This window comes from Mauremys mutica, chromosome 24, assembly GCF_020497125.1.
Source record: "Mauremys mutica isolate MM-2020 ecotype Southern chromosome 24, ASM2049712v1, whole genome shotgun sequence".
Classification (NCBI taxonomy): domain Eukaryota; kingdom Metazoa; phylum Chordata; order Testudines; family Geoemydidae; genus Mauremys; species Mauremys mutica.
The window spans coordinates 2092420-2111904 of record NC_059095.1 but is presented as its reverse complement, the minus strand read 5'-3'; the positions used below and the strand labels follow the sequence as shown (position 1 = coordinate 2111904).

The window sequence follows — 19485 nt, the reverse complement described above, 5'->3', positions numbered from 1 at the left end:
GGGGCAGCCCCGTCCCACACGCAGCCCCTGTCCGCGGGGTGCCCGGGCAGGTCTGCCCGCTGCAGGGCAGCGCCGCCCCTGCATGGCCCGGCCGGGCGGGGGCGGGGGCGCAGCCAAGGGACGGGGGTGCCAGGCAGCCCCCCCCCCCGGGAGTTTAGCAGCAGCTGGAGGCTGCACCAGGCAAAGCCACCGCCCCCCTGACGCCGAAGGGTTAATGGGCGCCCTGGCCCGGGGGCTCGTCCCCCCTCCCCCGCCCAAGCCGCGCTGCTAATTGCGCGCTCGCCAGATCAAAGGCGCCACTGGCGCAGCCAACACCCGCCTCGCTGGTGGCTCCGGCGCTGCGCTTTGTCTGCCCGGCCCGGCCATGGGACCGGCCCCGGCCAGAGCCCGGCTCGCCGCCAGCCTCCTCTGGGCGCTGCTGGGCGCGGCGCTGGGCGAGCCGGGAAGCGGGCAGGAGGCTTCGCTTTTCCAAGCCCTGGGGCTGAGCGCCAAGCCCGGCCCCACGGCGCCGGCCCCGGTGCCCTCCGTGCTCTGGCGGATCTTCCAGCGGAGGCAGCTGCAGCCCCCCGGGGCCAGCGCGCCGGACCGCGCCTGCCGGGTGGAGGAATTGAACGTGCCTGGGAACATCATCCGTGTCTTGGCTGACCAAGGTACCGAGCCCCGGGGGTCCCTCGGGGGCTGGGGCAGGGCTGGGGGCTGGCGCGTCTCCCTGCTTCCTAACCCCCGGCCGGGCGCCTGTGCATCAGGCCTCGTGGCGCGTGCTGGAGAGAGGCGGTGGGGTCCAGTGGTCGGAGCAAAGGGCTGGGCCTGACTCGCTGGGCAAGCTCAGGCAGGTCACCGCTCCGTGCCTCAGTTTCCCCGGCCGTGCCACGGCAGATAGTCTCTCCAGGGTGAGGTGAGCAGGGATGTTTGTGAGACACGTTGGGATCCTGCAGGGCTGAGTTGTTATTGTGCCTCCAGCCTCGCCGCTCCCTCTGCCATCCCGGGAGGGACTTTTCCTGTGACCGGTGCTTAGCTGAGGACGCCCCCAGGGCAGAAGACGCTGGGGATGTGAGTTCAGTGCCCCGTAGTGCACTTCCCCGGAGCAGAGCCCTGGCCCTGTCTGACACCCACCCTTCCGTTCTGTAATACTGCTAAGCGGCAGGGCCTTGGTTTCCCCTAAGCATCAGCCCTGTGCACGTTTTAAAGGAACTGGGGACAGTGGGGCTGGACTTAGGGTCCCTTAACTGGGTGCTGCTGCGTCTCCAGGGGCTTAACTCAGGTTTGCATTCCTGTCTTCCACTTAGGGCAGAGAATGCAGAAAAGTTTGAACTCCCTGGGCCCTGGCTTCCCGACAAGGCCTGGCTGGTTTTCTCTTTGAGCCCGGCAGTGGCTGCAGGCCTGGCTCCCACCTCACCCTTCAGTCCTTGTACCTTAGCTGGACGGGCAGCAGCTCCAGCTGATTCAGGCCTGGGCCTCTCCGGGCCATTCCCAGTTGTTAGCTAGACCCGTAGGGTGCAGCCCGCTGCTTTAGTGACCTGCTGTTTCCAGCTGCAATCAGGGTCTGAGTCCAAAGGGCCCAGCAGACCGGTCCTGCTCGAGCAGGCCTGGGTACAGTAGCACGGAAATGAGCAGCACATCCTGCACCCCCTGCTATGAAGGAGGCAGATATTATCCTCTCTCAGATGGGGAAGCTGAAGCACAGAGAGGTTTAGTGACTCTCCGAGGATCAAACAGCGAGTGGCAGAGAACCCAGGAGTTCTGACTCCCAGGTCTGTTCTTTAGCGAGGAATTCAGACTACCCAGCCCCGAAGCTTATGCAGACCTTTGCCTCTGGTGCTGGCTCTGGCTTGTTTCTCTTGCACAGTCTGGCACTTTCTCTTAGCCAAGCAGCCTTCGCCCAGCAGCAGGGACACGTCTCTGTTGTGGTGGAGCTTCCAGATGATGCCGGGCTAGTGGGAGCCTTGTGCCCCAGCAGTGACTGGCTGAGAGGGCAGCTGTGTCTTTAAAATACTGAACCTTGTCCAAGCCCTGAACAGGGGCCCTGGGTGAGAGCGATGCCTGTACCAGCGGGGAGGGGGCAGAGAAGCACACCCTCCTCCCTCCTCACACTGATCAGAAGGTGGGAGAGACTCTGTCGGACTCAGGAGAGCCCTGACTGCACTGGGAGAGTTGCAGAGCAGAGCTGAGTGTGGACAGGGACAGCGTGCGGCCTCCAGGCGCAGGCTGAGCCAGGAGTGTAGTTGATGGTCAAGGTGGGTATTGGGGAAATGGAGTTTGTCCGCTTCTCGTCTGGGGAGTTCAGGTCAGGTTAGTTTATCCACTTCGCTACTGCTCTGAGCATCACGGTGTGTGGGGAGGCCCTTCCTGCTCACCGAATGCCACCTCCTGTTTTCCTTCCCTCTCAGGCCACTTCATTCACAGTGGGGAGCCCAAGACTTTCCTGTGTCTGGAGAAACGTCTGTACTTCAATTTCTCTGTGTTGGAGGAGGGGGAGCAACTGACAATGGCTCAGCTGGAGATCAACTTCAGCCACAACTCCTATCACACTTCCAGTGGCAGGCAGGTCTTCGAGCTGCGGCTGTACCAAGCCCTGCAGATGTCTCTGCGGGGAATGTCCTCCCACATGTACAACCACAAGCTGCTGGTGGCACAATCCTTCGCGCAGCTGCACAAGTCCCTCCTCTTCAACCTGACTGAAGTGGCGAAGGGCTGGCGAACCCCCAGCAAGAACCTGGGCTTGATCCTGGAGATCTCTGTGGGCAGCAGGGACAGCGCCATGGCCTTGCCGCCCCGAAGGCTGCAGAACCTCTGTGCCAGCATCGACTCCTTCCTCGACACCTCGCTGTTGGTGGTGTCCCTCAATCAGAAGCAGTGCCAGGCCTCCAGGAAGAGGCGAAGTTCCTATTATACCCCAGTCACCCCAAGCAACCTCTGCAAGCCAAGGCGGCTTTACATCAGCTTCAGTGACGTGGGCTGGGAGAACTGGATCATCGCGCCGCAGGGATACATGGCCAACTATTGCCTTGGGGAGTGTCCCTTCCCATTGACGGCAGAACTCAATAGCACCAACCACGCCATCCTCCAAACTATGGTGCACTCCCTTGACCCAGAAGGAACCCCCCAGCCCTGCTGCGTTCCAGTCAGGCTGTCCCCCATCTCCATCCTGTATTACGACAACCATGATAACGTGGTGCTGAGACACTACGAGGACATGGTGGTGGATGAGTGTGGCTGCAGGTAATGGAGTTGCTCATCGAGATGTGAATAGGGAATCGAATGGGTCTCTGAGGGAATGGTCAGTGCCTGGAGTAACTGGCATTTTTGATGCAATCGGTCAAAACGTATTAAGTTTCCTTTGTGTGGGTGGGTAGGGATCCTCCCTTCCATCCCTTGGTGCAGTTAATGGCAGAACTACCCCTTTGACGCATTGTTGCAAAATGCAGCCTCAAGGGGGGAGCTCTTGACTTTTGGCATCAAGAGGATAATGCAGTTTGGGATTCTAATGTAATGCTGATTGGCTGGAGGCATCAGGCTTCCAAACTCCCTGGAGCCTTGCTGGGAACCTGGTGAAATCTAATGGTGATAGTCTGAGCCTCCTTCCCCCTCTCCGGCTGTCCCCCAGTACTGAGCAGAGGATGTTGGCACCAGCTCCTTAGTCCCAGCACTCCTCTCCCTGTGCCTCCTTCCTCAGTTCTGACCTGGAGGCACTGGTGTGGTGCAGTACTGTATCCATCCCATCCCGCACGGCTGGAGCTGGTGCCCATGGCACTAAAGAATGAGTTCTGCTGGCCCTTCAGTGCCCCACAGGCCCCACACCTTAGCTTGCCCACGCTTGCAGGAACAGTAGCATTGTCCACCACTGTTCTAAGGAGCAGCACGGCTGGATTCTCAGCTTTTTGAGCTAAGTGGCGTGAGCCTAGCATGGATTTTTCCCCCCCAGAACAGGAAGACAATTTGGCTAAATTCTGCCCTCTTTCCAGTGAGTGAAGAAATGACCAGGTCTTCAGTTTGATTAAGTTCTTTCTCCTCCACTGGGCTGTACTGCAACTAAAATATCACCTCTGCCTGGTGCCTGATACCACATTGCTCTTGAAAGGGCATTACTGGTACCAGCTGTTAGATGTCAGGACAGTGGGGCATAGTGAAGTGACTCCGTGTGAAGAGGTGTTTTCAGACAGAGCTCCTAGCAATGTAAACACGCCTTTTTGTGGTGAAGAGGTAGCCTAAGAGGTCAGGCTCTGGCTTTTGAATAAGGCAAGAATTCTGGCTTGGGAAATTTGGCCTAAATTTGTTTTTTAAGGGGCCATCAATTTTGGGTGTCCAGCTTGATTGAGGGGTGCTGAGCATTCACCAGTCCCACTGACTCACTGCAGGGGGGGGAAATTCAAGCGGCCAAACTATTTCCAAACAACTTAAAGACAATTCATTGATTCTTTAAAAGTATTACGTTACCCTTGAGTGTGAATCCAGTCTACGGCTGGCAAGCAGGCAGATGGCTGCAGAAAACAGTAGAAAGATGAATAGACAAAAGACTCCTTTTAAAATGTGTTTTCACCTTGATTATTGTCAGAGTTCTCTAGTAATAGGGACAGCAAAATATTCCCCTCCTCCTAATAATTGTGTCTTTTATAAGTCACGTTGCACTAGATGAGCAGCCAATGCCTGAACATCCTAGTAAATAAGGCGGGGGGGGGGGAAGAGAGGGGTAAAGCAGTGGCTTGCGCAATTATTTAATGCACTAGCCTGGCACCTGTGGAACACTGAGCACTTGGCTCAGTGAAAGTAGCTCAATAGTCTCATTTTAGCCTGATTCCAGTTGACTCCGTAAGAGTTTAACACTGTTTATAGCAGGAACTAGGACTACTTAGTCCTGTCCTTATTGCACTGTTTAGACAGATTATGTATGTTAAGGCGTCAGGAATATGTTCAATGGATCTGTTGGACCAGCAGTGGCAGATCAAGTTTGCTGTATTCAAGTCAGTGGGGTGAGGACCCTCTCCCTCTTCAACACCTACAGTGACAGGTACAAGATGAGAAACAGGAAAAGGGATGACTTCTGAGTACAGAATTTCACAGGGCTCCTTCATAGCAGCAATGCTCAGCCTGAAGGCCAGAGGAGCAGGGGCAGTTGAAGTTTGAGGAGGTCTCCCCCTGCACGACCATGCGCAGAGCGTAAGCCAGCTCTGTTCTGAAAGTAATCAGTCAGTTTATTAGCTAGTGCCAGGGGCTAGGTGGCTGAGGGATGGCCTGTTTTCTTCAAAGTGGGATTCATGTTAAAATAAGATTTGGGGTGGGTGGGGGGTGTTTGAAGTCTTAAAGTAGCCATGCTTGAAGCGTGGGCAAAGTTGCCAGCTCATTCCTGTCTTTAAAGTCATGCCACTGAGGTGCTGCACTTGTTAAAAGTAAATCAACCACAGCTGCTCAACTGAAGCGGAGTCACGTGACTTGAGTAATCCCCACTTTCCTCCCCTTCCCGCTGAAAACTTCTGGGGAAGTGCTAAACTCTCACCCTTGCACTGAAGTGTTTCACAGTGACTGAATTTTAGACCCACAACAGAACCCCGCCCTTCCCAAGGCACCAAGCACTGAACCTCCCCCACTTCTGCTGTAGCTAAAAGAAGAACATAGCAGTTGCTAGCTACAGGCACAGGGCCCTACACTTTAGATCTGTGCATGGTGGCAACCTCTATGGGTGGATGTCAAACTGGAGCTCAAAGTGAAGTTTTGCCCTTCAGTGACAAATACAGGACAATTATTTTAAATCACAGTTTTGGGGGGGAGGGGGTGATAAGAGAAGGAGCAAGGAATCTGAATTAGACTTGAAACTGTTTTTTAAATGTCAGTCAGATTGAAACTAGGGGAGACTTGGGTTTTTGTATCTACCTTGTAATGTGTCTTAATAGAAAGGTTTCACTAAGTATTAACAGGAAAGACCTTTGTCCCTGTGGGGAAACGAAAAGGTTTATCCTTATTTTAATTAATTTGCACAGACAATGTACTTTCCCTACCCTACACAATGAATGTGTTGTGCTACTGGATATACCCAAATCTTTGTTGAACAGGAGCAAGTAAGGCTGAGTACTTTAAGGCTACCACAGTTCCACACAGGTGACCTGCTGTTGTGCAGAGGGTACCTGAAAATGTTAGTGCATCACATTTTATAAAGGAATTAGATGCTAGTCAGATTAGTGACTATGGTTTATAAGATCAATTACTCAAGTTTAATATTTTATAAACTCCAGTGGCTAGCCCCATCTTAAAGAAATCAGTCAATTTCTTCTGAAAAAAAAACTAGAAAGTAACAGTGACAGGCTCAAAAAATCTGATCTGCTAGTGTCTTTCCTTTTTAAATACTTACCTCTTAATGTGGAGTTTAATTCTTGGAATTAAACAAACTTGAATTTCTATAAAAGAAGAGGGATTTTAGTTTTTGTTATACTGAGTGTTTTGAAAAAGTTATCCACAGCAGATCCAGGAGTCAAAGCTCAGTTCATTTAGGTCACATTTGTGAGGGAGGCTTTTGCTTTCCATCTAAATCTCCACTTGCATTTAGCAAAGCACAAAGATGAATGACTAATGAGCTCTGTCCTGTCCACTGGGCAGTCCAAACCATTAAGAGGATTCTCACACTAGCAGGGAGAGACAGCTATAACCATGGGCAATACTTTGTGGACCAGAATGGACACATGAAATAGCTACTTCATTGATCACAGCCCCTGTGAAGTGATGTCAGTGCACTAACAGCATCAGCAGCCTGCTATACTAAGCTGAGCTTGTGCTCCAGTAAGGCTATGGCTACACTTAGCACTTCAAAGCGCTGCCGCGCAGCGCTTTGAAGCGCTAAGTGTAGTCAAAGCGCCAGCGCTGGGAGAGAGCTCTCCCAGCGCTGTCCGTACTCCACCTCCCTGTGGGGAATAACGGACAGCGCTGGGAGCCGTGATCCCAGCGCTGGGGCTTTGACCACACTGGCGCTTTGCAGCGCCGCAATTTGCAGCGCTGGAGAGGGTGTGTTTTCACACCCTGCTGCAGTGTTGCAAATTTGTAAGTGTAGCCAAGCCCTAAGAAAGCAGTGTGACAAAGTTTACTGTATTTGTACCTTAAATAATGCTACTTTCAAATGCTTGACTGCTGTACCAAATGCAGTTGGTGGCGTCAATAGTTTAGATTGATAGGTCCAGTCTTAAGTCAGCATGTGTGAGCTGAATTTTTTATTAAAAGGACTTATTCAATTACTATGTTGTCTCCGATTTACCACCAGAGCCATGATCAGAATAACTCGAAAGGGGGCAGATGAAAGCCTTAAAAGGGTCTAGCCATTACTTCCAATGGGTTTTATGCAAGGAAGTCTTTATTCCCAGCCTGGAAGAAGTAAGCTCTTGCCATCAATATTAAAAAAAGATCAAGCTCCTCTAACATCCTTTCATAAAAAGGGGAACTGACTACTGCCATATAACCTCTATGTAACACCAATGCATGGGCACAGACTGCCTCAGTGGGTTTCTAAACATTCCTACAGCATGCACATGCCTGGACAAGACCCAAAGGAGGGGGTACAGGTGGGGTACTTACCTTTAACAAACTTTTCACAGTTCATTTGCTTATCCATGTATGCTATAAACACACCACACTTTTGTACTAGTATGTGTTAAACTGTAATAAACTTGAAGTTTATACAATCAAACACTGGGCCCAACTGTCACAAATATTGTTTTTAAAAGGTCCAAAATGATTACTGAAATATAGGCCCCAGCTTGAATGCAAGAGCTCTTTATTAATTTTTTTATTGATGACAAACAGGTTTAAAACATACAGACAAAATCAAAAAAAGAGTAACAGTGCTAGCACTGATGTCTGTGGATTTATAAAACTCAGAGTAACTGCTACAAAGGAAAAAAACAGCACAAAGCAGAGGCAAGCATTCCAACCAGTGAAATAAAGGGGTTGGGGGCAGGGGGAGAAGGGGTTACATTACTCAATGGATTGCATTGCACAAAGAGTTACAGCTTAAACCTATCTCAAATCTCTATGCAACTACGCAGCCTACCCAGAAGGAAAAAAATTAAAATGTTAATAAATAAAATAGTCCCTCTTACATGAAGGAAGGTGGCCTGTGTCTCCATTCTTTGCACACTGTAGAAGTCTAAACTCTGGAGGCTTTTTATAAACAAGAATGGTCTTTTGTTTCAGGAAGGTTTCTAATTTATTTTGCAGTTTATGAACAGTATAAACAAAAAGTGAATTCAGAACATCTGTTCTAAATTTCATGTGCACACTACTTACAAAACCTGTGGGTGTAGTATACTACACTATACTGGGGATGCGGGGGAACACATGGAAAACTACAGCAAATACAAGTTATGAAAGGAGTTTGATAATCTACAGAAAAGACAGAGTAATGCAAGTGGATGTTTCCAAATTACAAGTGGTTTTTGTTATTTAGTCTAAGTATATTCATTGAGAGGGTTGTTTTCTGTTGGTGTTTTTGTTGTGGTTTTTTTTTAGTTCCTCAAAAAAAAAAAAAAAAGACTAGAAACACTTGGAGCCCTTTGATTATAAAGCTAACTTAATTCATAAACGTTAAAAAACATCTAGTCTAGTAATTAATTCACACACTACTGATTTTTAGCCAATTAGGAGGTAGAGGTTATTCTAATTTAGAGATCTGATAAAAATGGGTTAGTAGGAATTTAAGTTCTCTGTGCTGTTTCTAAAAAGGTTTAGACAAATAAAATGCTCCCAGTGTTCCCACTTGACTTGTTTAGGACACGGATACAACTTAGAAATTGGATGGCTTATTTATGTGCTGTTTTCAGTTTGACTTCCAACTACTTCTCAAGCCAGCACTGATGCCACAGCCACGTTCACGACCTGAAATGCAGTCTCCAAGGTTGTTTTTAACTTCAACACCTGAATCATTCAGGTAGCTGCATTAAATCACTGAAGAAGCCACACAAAAGCCTAGTCCATTGTCTCTAATTATACCCATCTATCAGAGGCCACCTTCCAACAACTGCCTGCTTTTTCCATTTATTTTTTTCCAACCTGCTTCAATATCATTGTAGATTCTTTACTTCAAAACCAATATAATCCCCAGTTTCCACTACTTCCTCCCAGCATCAGTGGGAGTGAATAAAGCAGGCCTCCTAGCGTCTTTTCCTCCAGGGCCGAAGGGCACAGGAACCCATCCCCTTTTAAGCGCACAGTTCATCTTACAGAAAGGCTTGTTTTCATAGAGTAGAGTCCAGACAGTAGCCAATTAAAGCATACAGAAAACACTTTGAAACCCTCCTCCTGCTTGAGCATGCAGGCTCCTTTCACTCCTAACTGCTATCCATTGTAGGAAGAAGAGGCTGATTGCTGCAACTTTAAATCACACTGAAAGTTCTCAAGGTTGGTGCTCTAATTTAATTTTTTTTTTGTTTTAATTTTTTTTTTGTAAGCTTCTCAGAACAAGGATCTCCCAGGTCCACTACTAAGAATTCAGAGACACTTCTACAAATTCAGTGCTCCTTTGAAAGAATCTCTTTAAAACCACCTTGTCACAAAATACCCGTTCAGAATGGGGGCGACATGATGACACTAGAATTTCAGAGCCAGTTTTGGACAACAAAACCTGCATCTCAGCGTTGAACAGTCACCATGTTCTGGCTGGTTTTCTGCTTGGCTTACTGTCACTTTTCGGCAGGATCTTTCCTCTTTAGATACTCTGCTTTTAAAACGTCAACACTTACTGCTAAAATCTAGTACCTTTTCAAATGAGAACAACTCTGAGATGAGGGTTTTCCTCTCCCCTCCTGCTCTGAAAAGTGATGCCCTGCTCGCAAAGAGAAGTATGGAATGAAGTGAAACCTGCTTAAGGCCCTTCTCTCAAGCTTGGTTGACTGGGGGAGCAGGGACTCGGCTGACCACTCATTCTTTCAGGGCGAGTTGCCTTCCCAGCGAGGCGCCAGCCAGTCCTTTGGTGCTCTCTCTCCTCTCCGGTCAGTCTCCTTGTCTCAGTGAGCTAGCAGTGGGCTCTCACGCGCGCTCCTTTCTCTCTCCTCTCCGTTGGTTGGTTTCTCTTTCTTTCTCCTGTTGCTCTCACACAGTGGTGCTTCAGTTTTAGCAGTGGAAAACAGGTATCCATTTTATTTTATTTTTTTTATTACCCAGAATAAAATGCTGATGGAACTAAGCTCCACACAAGCTTAGCTCTTCTTCCTCAACCTAAAGAAAGGAAAGGAGAACAAAATTTACATTAACCATTTCCTCACTGCCATATGGGCTAGAGGTTGCTTTGAGTAAAGAAACAGAACTGAATCGAAGTGCCTTACACTCTAATACTGTGACAGTCCTGTCACTCCACCATGTTGATATGCACGTTCACCCTGGTAAGTAGAGTCCTGCGACAGCGCCACATCAATCTGAGATTTAAACTCATCACCAAGGTAACTGTCCTGAAATGAGAGAGTTGTTCTGTTAAGCTCCCAAAGCTTTTGTAATATTAGGGTCTCAAAAGCGTATGCTGCATTAGATAGCAAATGGGGTTGTGGCTGCCATGTAACAAATTTTTCCTTCAGACTAACTGTCCCCTTAATCAACCCCTTTGCTGCTCAATTTCTACAGTGATTTACCCAGTGTAGTTGCAAGTATTACTGAAATGCCCAGTATTTGAAATAATTGTTCTGTTAAGGTACTAGAATATGTTCCTCTTTAGGAATGGGTCTGATTTCAGGTTAGGGCCTACGGTGAAATGAAATTACCATGTAAAAATGAAGTGCAACATAGATGTACCTGAATACACGTGCACCGGAGAGTTTAATGGATGTACCTCAAGGGGAAATATCCTTATATTCAGACTGTGAATGTGTGGGGGAAGGGCAATGAAAGCTACTCCCAAATACTACACGATACACACACCCCCCCCCATCTTCCACGCACATGACGCCTGGCGAAAAAAAGCCACTTGTAGCTTAGGCAGTTTATAGCTAGGATTATTACACTCTTACCTGTGATAATTCTGGCTGGGAGAGTCCTGGTTGGCTCATCTGTGATGGCTGACTCATGGAGATATAACCCTGAGTCAGTGGACCCTGGGAGAATGGCTGAGACACCACATCTTGACTCGCTTGACTGTTTGGAAGGTTTGACTGGCTAGTTCCAGGAATCCCAAAACGATTTTTCTGGCGCCCACCACGACCAGTCTTTCCTTTAGGTGTCCCACGTCCTGAAAAAGTTAGTCCCCGCCAAGGGAGTGAAAATATTTTATATATGTAATGATTTTACATTTTATTTCTAGTCAAATGTATCCTGGTGGCTTAGCAAACTACACAACATTCTACTTATTCAGGTAGCAACTATCTATGAATCTAAAGGTTTAGAGACTGTATAAAGTATACTGTTAGACCCTGACGGACAGGAAGGTTTCTTAGAGCCTGGCGGATAATCAGAAGCTTTATATCATGTCCACCAATCCTTACAGCTGAGGAAGGCTAGACAATCTCCTCTGAAACCATCAACACTGCTGCAAGTTTACCCAAAAGTGTTATCAGAAGCCATTGTAAAACACTCCCTCCAACTGGGCCTCAAAATGCCCCTTCCGTAGTGTCGCTGGGAGGGAGAGCCAAAGGTCATTAAGATGGTATTTTTGGTTTGTATTTAATGATTACATACCTGTGGCCGGTCCATTAGGCTGCCCAAAATATCCTGGTGGTGGCATTGGTGGCATCACAAGGTTGAAAGGGATAGGAATGTTCATAGCAGTGACGTGGCTGGGTCCAGCACTAATCATCCCAATCTGATCATGTGTTTGGAAGTACATGTTCGATGGGCGTCCTAGAAAAATTTAACAGCTTAATTAACGGCTCAATGTTATTGTCTCTCTGGATGTTTTGTTGTGTCAAAGCATTCTGTAGAGCAACCTACAGATCAACAACAGTCAAATGGTTAAGTAAGGGTTTAGTTAAGTTATGAAATAGTTTACACTAAAGGTTAATTTGGGATTTCTGAAATGCCACGTTTACATGGTGATAAGTGTCACAATTATTTAGAAATCAGAATTTTCATTGTAAAATTTTGCCCAAAGCAGTTTAGTTTGTACGCGGTGAGAAGCTGTTCTTTACTTGGGAGCTTTCAAGAGGAATCTTAGTTCAGCATCAAAAAGTAAAGAACCCACCTGATGACTACATGATTGGAAAGTCAATAAAGGAGTTCAACTCCCACAGCTTCCTTACCTTGACTGCTCCGGTCATAGACTGATCCTGGAATAATAGCTTCACGTGCATCATACATGGCAGTAGTCATGAAACGGGCACCCTAAAAACGTTACATGAAGTTAGACAATAAATCCTTACATTTAGAACCAATGTTGCAAACTGAAAAGCATTGCAACTTTAGTCTAAAGTTCTTCAGAGTAGGGACTGTGTTGGGTTCTACCTGTCAAAGTATCAAATACATTTCAGCTTTAGATATACGCATGAAAAAGATCCAAATCTGCCATTTAAACCAGTCATTTCATTTATTTCCAGTTGTTATTTTAAGAGTTTTTTAATTTAAAATGCGCTGGAGTTTCATGAGACTGACTCCATTTTACAGTTCTTATCACACAGTTCTCCTCTGCTCTGTTCCTCATGACTTAGGGTATCACCAGAACTCAATGACAAGAGTTATTTGTATTTACTGCCACTGATCCATATTTAGCTGAAGATACACCTCTACCCTGATATAACGCGACCCGATATAACACAAATTCGGATACAATGCAGTAAAGCAGTGCTCCGGGGGAGGGAGGGGGACACCTGCGCACTCCGGTGGATCAAAGCAAGTTCAATATAACGCTGTTTCACCTATAATGTGGTAAGGTTTTTTGGCTCCTGAGGACAGTGTTATATCGAGGTAGAGGTGTAGTAGCACAAAGGCACATTTAAGCTTAATAAGTTTAGTCATATCTAGGAAATCTGACATTCCTACCGAACGCTTAATCTCAAAAACTACTGCCTACATTTAAAATCCTACACAAGAAAGATGAGATTACTACAGAAAGGCTTCTCATCCAGTAGGGCTGGCCCTGGAAGCAGATCTGAGGAGGCAACCTGCTTGGTCACATCCCACCAGCTAAAAAAAAACCCACAGAAAAAACAGACCCGGTAAGTGAGAGAATGAGCAAGCTCCCTCCCCCTACTGCTCTGCCTCTGGATCCCAGGGCAGCTTTCACCTTTCCCTCATCCCACACAGGGCTCAGCTTCAGACCATAGGAAGTGGGGCTTCAAAATACTATAAAACCAGCCCTGCAGTATCCTGAAGCAGTGTAAAAGCACTGTGCAGGCAAGGGACAGCAGGACAGTCACTACTGTCTCCCACAAAAGTCAGCCCCACCACCATCAGTTTCTCACTAGGACCAAAATCCCCACTGGCCACAAACTTGAGATAAAGTGGGTCACAGGAAAATCTGATCATTTGATAGTCATGTTCCCCTTTCTCCTGTACACATTTTTTAAAAAGACAGACTAGTGTATTTGTAGTAACTTACTGGGTTGATGGTATTGACAAGTTTACGGGGCTTGCTGAACTGCATAAGGCTTTCTCGGAGATTGTTTAGTGGTCCCTCTACCAGTACCTTCTGCTCCTTGTAGTAGTTCAGCAGGTGATTCCAAAGTGGTTGTTTAGACAGAGCTTTTGGGTTCCCAACAATAATTACTCCATATCTATAGAATATCAGATAAGTCAGAAGTCAACTGTAAAGCTTATTTTTAAGAAATTCTACATTAACCAAGTTAACATGATATGACAAAATGCAGAATAAGATGTAGTAAGTTGCTCAAGTTGAGATACAGTCTTCCTCTACGTGGCTGTAGCTTTCACTATCCTTATATGTATGAACTGCAAAGAGAATACAGTCCCGGCTCAAACTAAAGCCTCAGGTTCCTAGGCACAAACCTGAGTGGCAGCTGAGAAGCAGGTTGTGTTAGTTTTATACCCTGCTTCCAGCTTTTCCCAAACCTGTGGAGCTCATAGAATCTTAGGCTTTGGCTACACTTGCGCGGCAGCGCTTTGAAGCGCTAAGTGTAATCAAAGCGCCAGCGCTGGGAGAGAGCTCTCCCAGCGCTGTCCGTACTCCACCTCCCTGTGGGGAATAACGGACAGCGCTGGGAGCCGCGCTCCCAGCGCTGGGGCTTTGACCACACTGGCGCTTTGCAGCGCCGCAATTTGCAGCGCTGGAGAGGGTGTGTTTTCACACCCTGCTGCAGCGCTGCAAATTTGCAAGTGTAGCCAAGGCCTCACTAGTGGTTGTTTTGTGCATACCACTCCCAAAAGACTGCCCTACAGGCCTAACAGATTATTTCTGCCTACTGCAGGAATTGTCAAGGAGAGAAAGAAGAGAAGGAGCATGTGGGTCTGCAGAATGTTTAAATATGCTGCTTTTGCTGTGCTGGTGAACATCTGTGCCTGCAATTAAACACTTACAGCCTTAAATAAGGCCTCTAAAGGCTATGGTTTGGAAGAGGACAATGGAAGTGGATGCAGCCTCAGATTAACTAGCTCCTTTCATTAGATGCCTTGATCTATTGCAAAACCCATTAAGGTGAAGCCAAGAGACATTGATCCTGTGGCCAATATTTATCACAAAAAGACTTTATTATGCCATACAATCCTTTATACCAGTAATGGAATGCGATATTGACTAGTTTAGCAAACAAATCTACTGTGTACTTCAACCAGATTAGTTTACCCCCCAAAAAACCTTTTAAAGTAAACCTGTGGTCATCAGTGAAACTGACAAAGCATCAATTTCACACTCCCCTACCCCTCAAGTGCCCCCCACGAGGCAAACTCTAGACCTATGCACAGGAGAGAAGAACCCAGAGAAACAGTTGCTGAGAGAGAGGCAGAGCAGTCCAGACACCCCAGCTTCTGCTGACTGTTGGAAAATGGGGAGAAAATGAAAGACATGGAACTCCCTTTCTGCTGCAGCAAATGGACGTGAGGAGGAAGGGGCATGCCTGCTTCAAGGTCGGACTCCTCCATCTACAAATAGGTCATTTTCTGACAATCTGTAGTCACTTGAATGTTAAAGGTATATGGACTAATGTAGTTTCAGTTGGTATAAGAGTGTTTCTAGAGATGCAGGAATCATTTTAACACTCCTGTCAGCTTACTCAGATGGTTCTGGTCACTCTCACATTTTCAATAACAGTGTAATTTTTGTTGGGCAAGAGCTCATGTCAGTAATAAAAGTCTGCTACATCCATGCAGAGTATTATAATCATACTGCACCTTGCTCTGGTGAGAGCCACATTAAGACGTCTGGGATCATTTAAAAATCCAATTCCTTGGTGCTCGTTGGCTCTTACACAAGAAAGGATAATAAAGTCCTTCTCTCGTCCTTGGAAAGCATCAACACTTGCGATTTCCACTTCCTGCAAAGGAGAACCACCATGTAAACTATGTCCCATTTGAAGCCCAGTGCAAGAAAGAACTGTGCTAAGGATCAGTATTTTAAAGCATTTTGGCTGAACATCTCTACCCAACCCATCATTTTGCAAACAACGTTGTTCTTGTGACATTAGTGGAATGATCGGATCAGTTAATGACTAAAAGCAGTTTCATTAAGGGAGAAAAAAGCATTCTTGGTTTTAGAACAAATAGCATAACCATAATGCACTGACATATAAAAATTATCATTCAATAGGCATACTAACATTTGTACCAGAAAAATAAATTATCCCCGCTGCTGCCAGACTGCACTGTGGACTCCCCACTATTCTGAAACACTGCTATTTTAAACAGTACTCATCGGTGTTGCAGCTCTCAAGCCATCATACTGGAAAATCCAGATAACTGACAGAGAAATTAGATTTGCTCCTGCCAGGAATATTCCACTAGCCTATTTCCACCTATTTCCTTCACCTTGGTGGAAATATGTTTTCAGCATTACAAAAAAGGACTTCTAGTGAGTATACAGCTTTGGTCTCGTTTGCAGCAATGACCCCGAGTATAATAGTTGGTATATTACAGCCATTGCGGGAGAGCTGCTCTTTTGAAGTAAGCTGAAACTGGAATCTCAAAATATCTTGAAAGTGAAAAGAAGCCCAGAAATAAAGTCTACTGTGAAACCGTACAAAGATTCCATACCTGATAGAGTTTTGTATGCAAGGAACCGCTGAACTGCATGTACTGTACCAGGTAAGAGCGCTGGCCCTCATAGGGAGTTATAATCCCAATCTGATCAGGTTTGGCACCAGCTTTCAATAACTTTGTAGTTATCTTCTCCACATTAGCAGCTTCCGTCCTAGGAAGAGAGGTTTATTTTATTTTATTTTTGAAGTCACTAAACTAAATATATTGCAGAATTAAGTTAAATAAATAATAAGTTTAACTTGCTAAATACTTCTTGCAAGTTATCGGGGTCTATAAAAAAAATCAAGCTTTAATGCCTTTGTATGAAGGCTATTTTAAGTGGAAAGTATTTTCTTATGCTTGCATCACTCAACCCGTTTGACTGATTCAACTCAAGCTTTGTAGATGAGACCATACATGGAAAGAAAGTTTTAGCTCAAAGGAAATTTAGTAAAAAAAGCTATCTGCACCTGAAAAAGGAAGAGGTTAAAATAGAAACTGGAACCTCCTCTTACATATGGTATTCCTTACCCAGCAAAGCTAAATACCTAGATGCCCTGGAATGACAAGTTGAAGTCTGTCTTCATCCTTCCAAAGCAGAGAATCTCTATACCTTACAGTTTATTGTGCAAATGTATTTTGGAGGAGATCTTAGAAACAGATCCTGTCTGCTGTATGGACAGTAAAGATCCCATGGGCATTTATTTATTCATTTTTTTAACACTGCACAGTTAACTAAACTTTGCTTTCTGCCTGCTGTTGTATCATTCGTCTGCAAGTTGGTTTCCTTCCTTGCTGCATTTCAGCAGTGATGTACAATATTGTGACGAAACGCACTATGAGAGAATTAATATCATGGGAGTGAAGCAGTGACAAGCACTCCCAATAGTTGCATAAACACAGAAGTAAACTTCCTGGGGGAGGTGTTAAAGGAGCAGGAGGGAGAGGGAGAAACGGGAGGAGGAGGGGAGAAGTGCCAGATTAAAGATATCCTCTTCTACTATATGTGTTTATTACTCAGACTCTTTGACCTATGTTATCAGACTGACACCTCCAAGAGAGAAGCCTTTTTTCTTCAAAAGCTAGTGTATATTGGAGCCCAATGCTTCCATACAGCAGCTGATTGGAATTTGCTGCTGCAGTAATCAATTCACACTGTCACAGATCTGTGCTTGATATTGGTTTGCTTTTGAAAGCGAGAACATGTATCCACAGTGTTACACAGCACACAAGTAAACTTCAATGTGCATACAATTATTTCGATCTCTGGTGTTAACAGGACTACAAATCCTTCTCTCCCACTGATTTAAAACAGTACTTTGGAGTTCAAATACCTAGGACTAGGGCAATACCGTGTAACTCTGTTCCATCACTTATGGTTATAGAAATTAATTTCTCATCTAAACGAGCTGGAACTCTAACTTAGATGCCTTGGCTCATTCATACATCTAAGAACTTGTTTGCCCCCCCATCGCCACAGTATCCAAGCACCTAGTTGTAGTTTAGCTGTAGCCCCAACTATACATACAATATGATGGGCGCTAATTTAGCTACAACTAATTAGGAAAGATCTCGGAATCATCGTGGATAGTTCTCTGAAGATGTCCATGCAGTGTGCAGCGGCAGTCAAAAAAGCAAATAGGATGTTAAGAATCATTAAAAAGGGGATAGAGAATAAGACTGAGATTATTGCCCTTATATAAATCCATGGTACGCCCACATCTCGAATACTGCGTACAGATGTGGTCTCCTCAGCTCAAAAAAGATATGCTGGCATTAGAAAAGGTTCAGAGAAGGGTAACTAAAATGATTAGGGGGGCTGGAATGGGTTCCATATCAGGAGAGATTAAAGAGACTAGGACTTTTCAGCTTGGAAAAGAGGAGACTAAGGGGGGATATGACAGAGGTATATAAAATCATGAGCGGTGTGGAGGAAGTGAGTAAGGAAAAGTGATTTACTTATTCTCATAATATAAGAACTAGGGGCCGCCAAATGAAATTAATGGGCAGCAGGTTTAAAACAAATAAAAGGAAGTAGTTCTTCACACAGCGCACAGTCAACCTGTGGAACTCCTTGCCTGAGGAGGTTGTGAAGGCTAGGACTATAACAGGGTTTAAAGAGAACTAGATAAATTCATGGAGGTTAAGTCCATTAATGGCTATTAGCCAGGCTGGGTAAGGAATGGTGTCCCTAGCCTCTGTTTGTTAGAGGGTGGAGCTGGATGACAGGAGAGAGATCACTTGATCATTACCTGCTAGGTTCATGGGGCACCTGTCATTGGCCACTGTCGCCAGACAGGATACTGGGCTGGATGGACCTTTGGTCTGACCCCTTATGGCCATTCTTATGTTATGTTCTCACCTCCCAAATATTATGAATTTAGCGACAAAAGAGCCCTGTGATAGGAGAATTTTTCATTTTACAGATAGGGAACTGAGGCACAGAGATAAAGTGATTTGCCCATGAGTCACAGTCTGTTCCCGAGCTAGGAACTGAACCCCAGCCAGTCTCTCGAGTCCCTCTCCAGTGCCTTAAACACAAGGTCATCCATCATCCTTCCTGTGAATATTAGGGGATCATTGAGGCTCTAAATGTGAAGGCAGATGGGAAAAATTCCTAAGCACTTAAGTCTAATTGATTTTCAATGGGACTTAGTCACTACTGAAATTTTTCCTCACTTATATAACATTAGCATTGAATTTTATTTACCTGTTTAAGTAAGAGGTGCCTGAACTGGCAATTTCTTCTTGACCCTGTGTCACATAGAAAAACATTGGCTTATCTGGCTGGGGCCATTGGAAATCAAATCCCTTTTTCACACGGTCCGCTGAGGAGGAAAAAAATATAAACCAAAACATTCACAATGCTCCTTTAGCATTATATACCATAAATGCACTAAGCAACTATTAAAAATAGCTCCAGTCCAGGGTCAATGCCCCCTTTTCAACACATGCAGTTAAGACATTCTATATTAATGAATCCTCTATTCTGATTCTCAGTGGATTGTATGTACCGTATTTATCGGCGTATAACACGCACAGGCGTATAACACGCACCTTCATTTTAAGGGGGAAATTTCAGGAAAAAAACTTAAATTTCAAATAAAGGACTTTGAAGCAAAATAAGGGTAGCTCAGAACTTGTTTTATTAATATTATTACCACTTATAAGGTAAATAATGTAAAAGGACAGTAAAAAAGGCCGCTCGGGGGCTCGGGCCGGGCCGGGCCGCTCGGGAGGGGGGCAGGGGCTAGGGCGGTGCTCCGCGGGTTAGGGCCGCTCGGGGGGGGGGGGACGGGGTCTCGGGCCGCTCGGGAGGGGGGCGGGGGCTAAGGCGGCTCTGGCCGGGCCGCTCGGGAGGGGGGCGGGGGCTAGGGCCAGGGCCGCTCGGGGGAGGGAGGGAGGACG

The 19485-nt window shown here is 46.1% G+C and overlaps 2 protein-coding genes across 3 annotated transcripts in view; one reads left to right on the top strand and one right to left on the bottom strand.

Moving 5' to 3' along the window:
- The first annotated feature begins 158 nt into the window (after positions 1 to 158).
- On the top strand, positions 159 to 6102 carry GDF1 (growth differentiation factor 1). The gene is made up of 2 exons (XM_044999108.1): positions 159 to 650; positions 2388 to 6102. The coding sequence occupies exons 1-2, from the start codon at positions 365 to 367 to the stop codon at positions 3221 to 3223; spliced, it is 1122 nt and encodes a 373-aa protein (XP_044855043.1). The 5' UTR covers positions 159 to 364; the 3' UTR covers positions 3224 to 6102.
- A 1631-nt stretch (positions 6103 to 7733) lies between these two features.
- UPF1 (UPF1 RNA helicase and ATPase) overlaps positions 7734 to 19485 on the bottom strand; it is a 30673-nt gene continuing 18921 nt past the window's right edge. For both annotated transcript variants that reach the window (XM_044998345.1, XM_044998346.1), the window contains exons 16-24: positions 18788 to 18905; positions 16093 to 16249; positions 15235 to 15377; positions 13490 to 13664; positions 12195 to 12276; positions 11635 to 11796; positions 10971 to 11188; positions 10296 to 10418; positions 7734 to 10188 (exon numbers count right to left, since the gene is read on the bottom strand). In XM_044998345.1, the coding sequence (XP_044854280.1) occupies positions 10299 to 10418; positions 10971 to 11188; positions 11635 to 11796; positions 12195 to 12276; positions 13490 to 13664; positions 15235 to 15377; positions 16093 to 16249; positions 18788 to 18905 (1175 nt within the window). In that variant the 3' untranslated portion in view covers positions 7734 to 10188; positions 10296 to 10298. The remainder of the gene's footprint in view (positions 10189 to 10295; positions 10419 to 10970; positions 11189 to 11634; positions 11797 to 12194; positions 12277 to 13489; positions 13665 to 15234; positions 15378 to 16092; positions 16250 to 18787; positions 18906 to 19485) is intronic.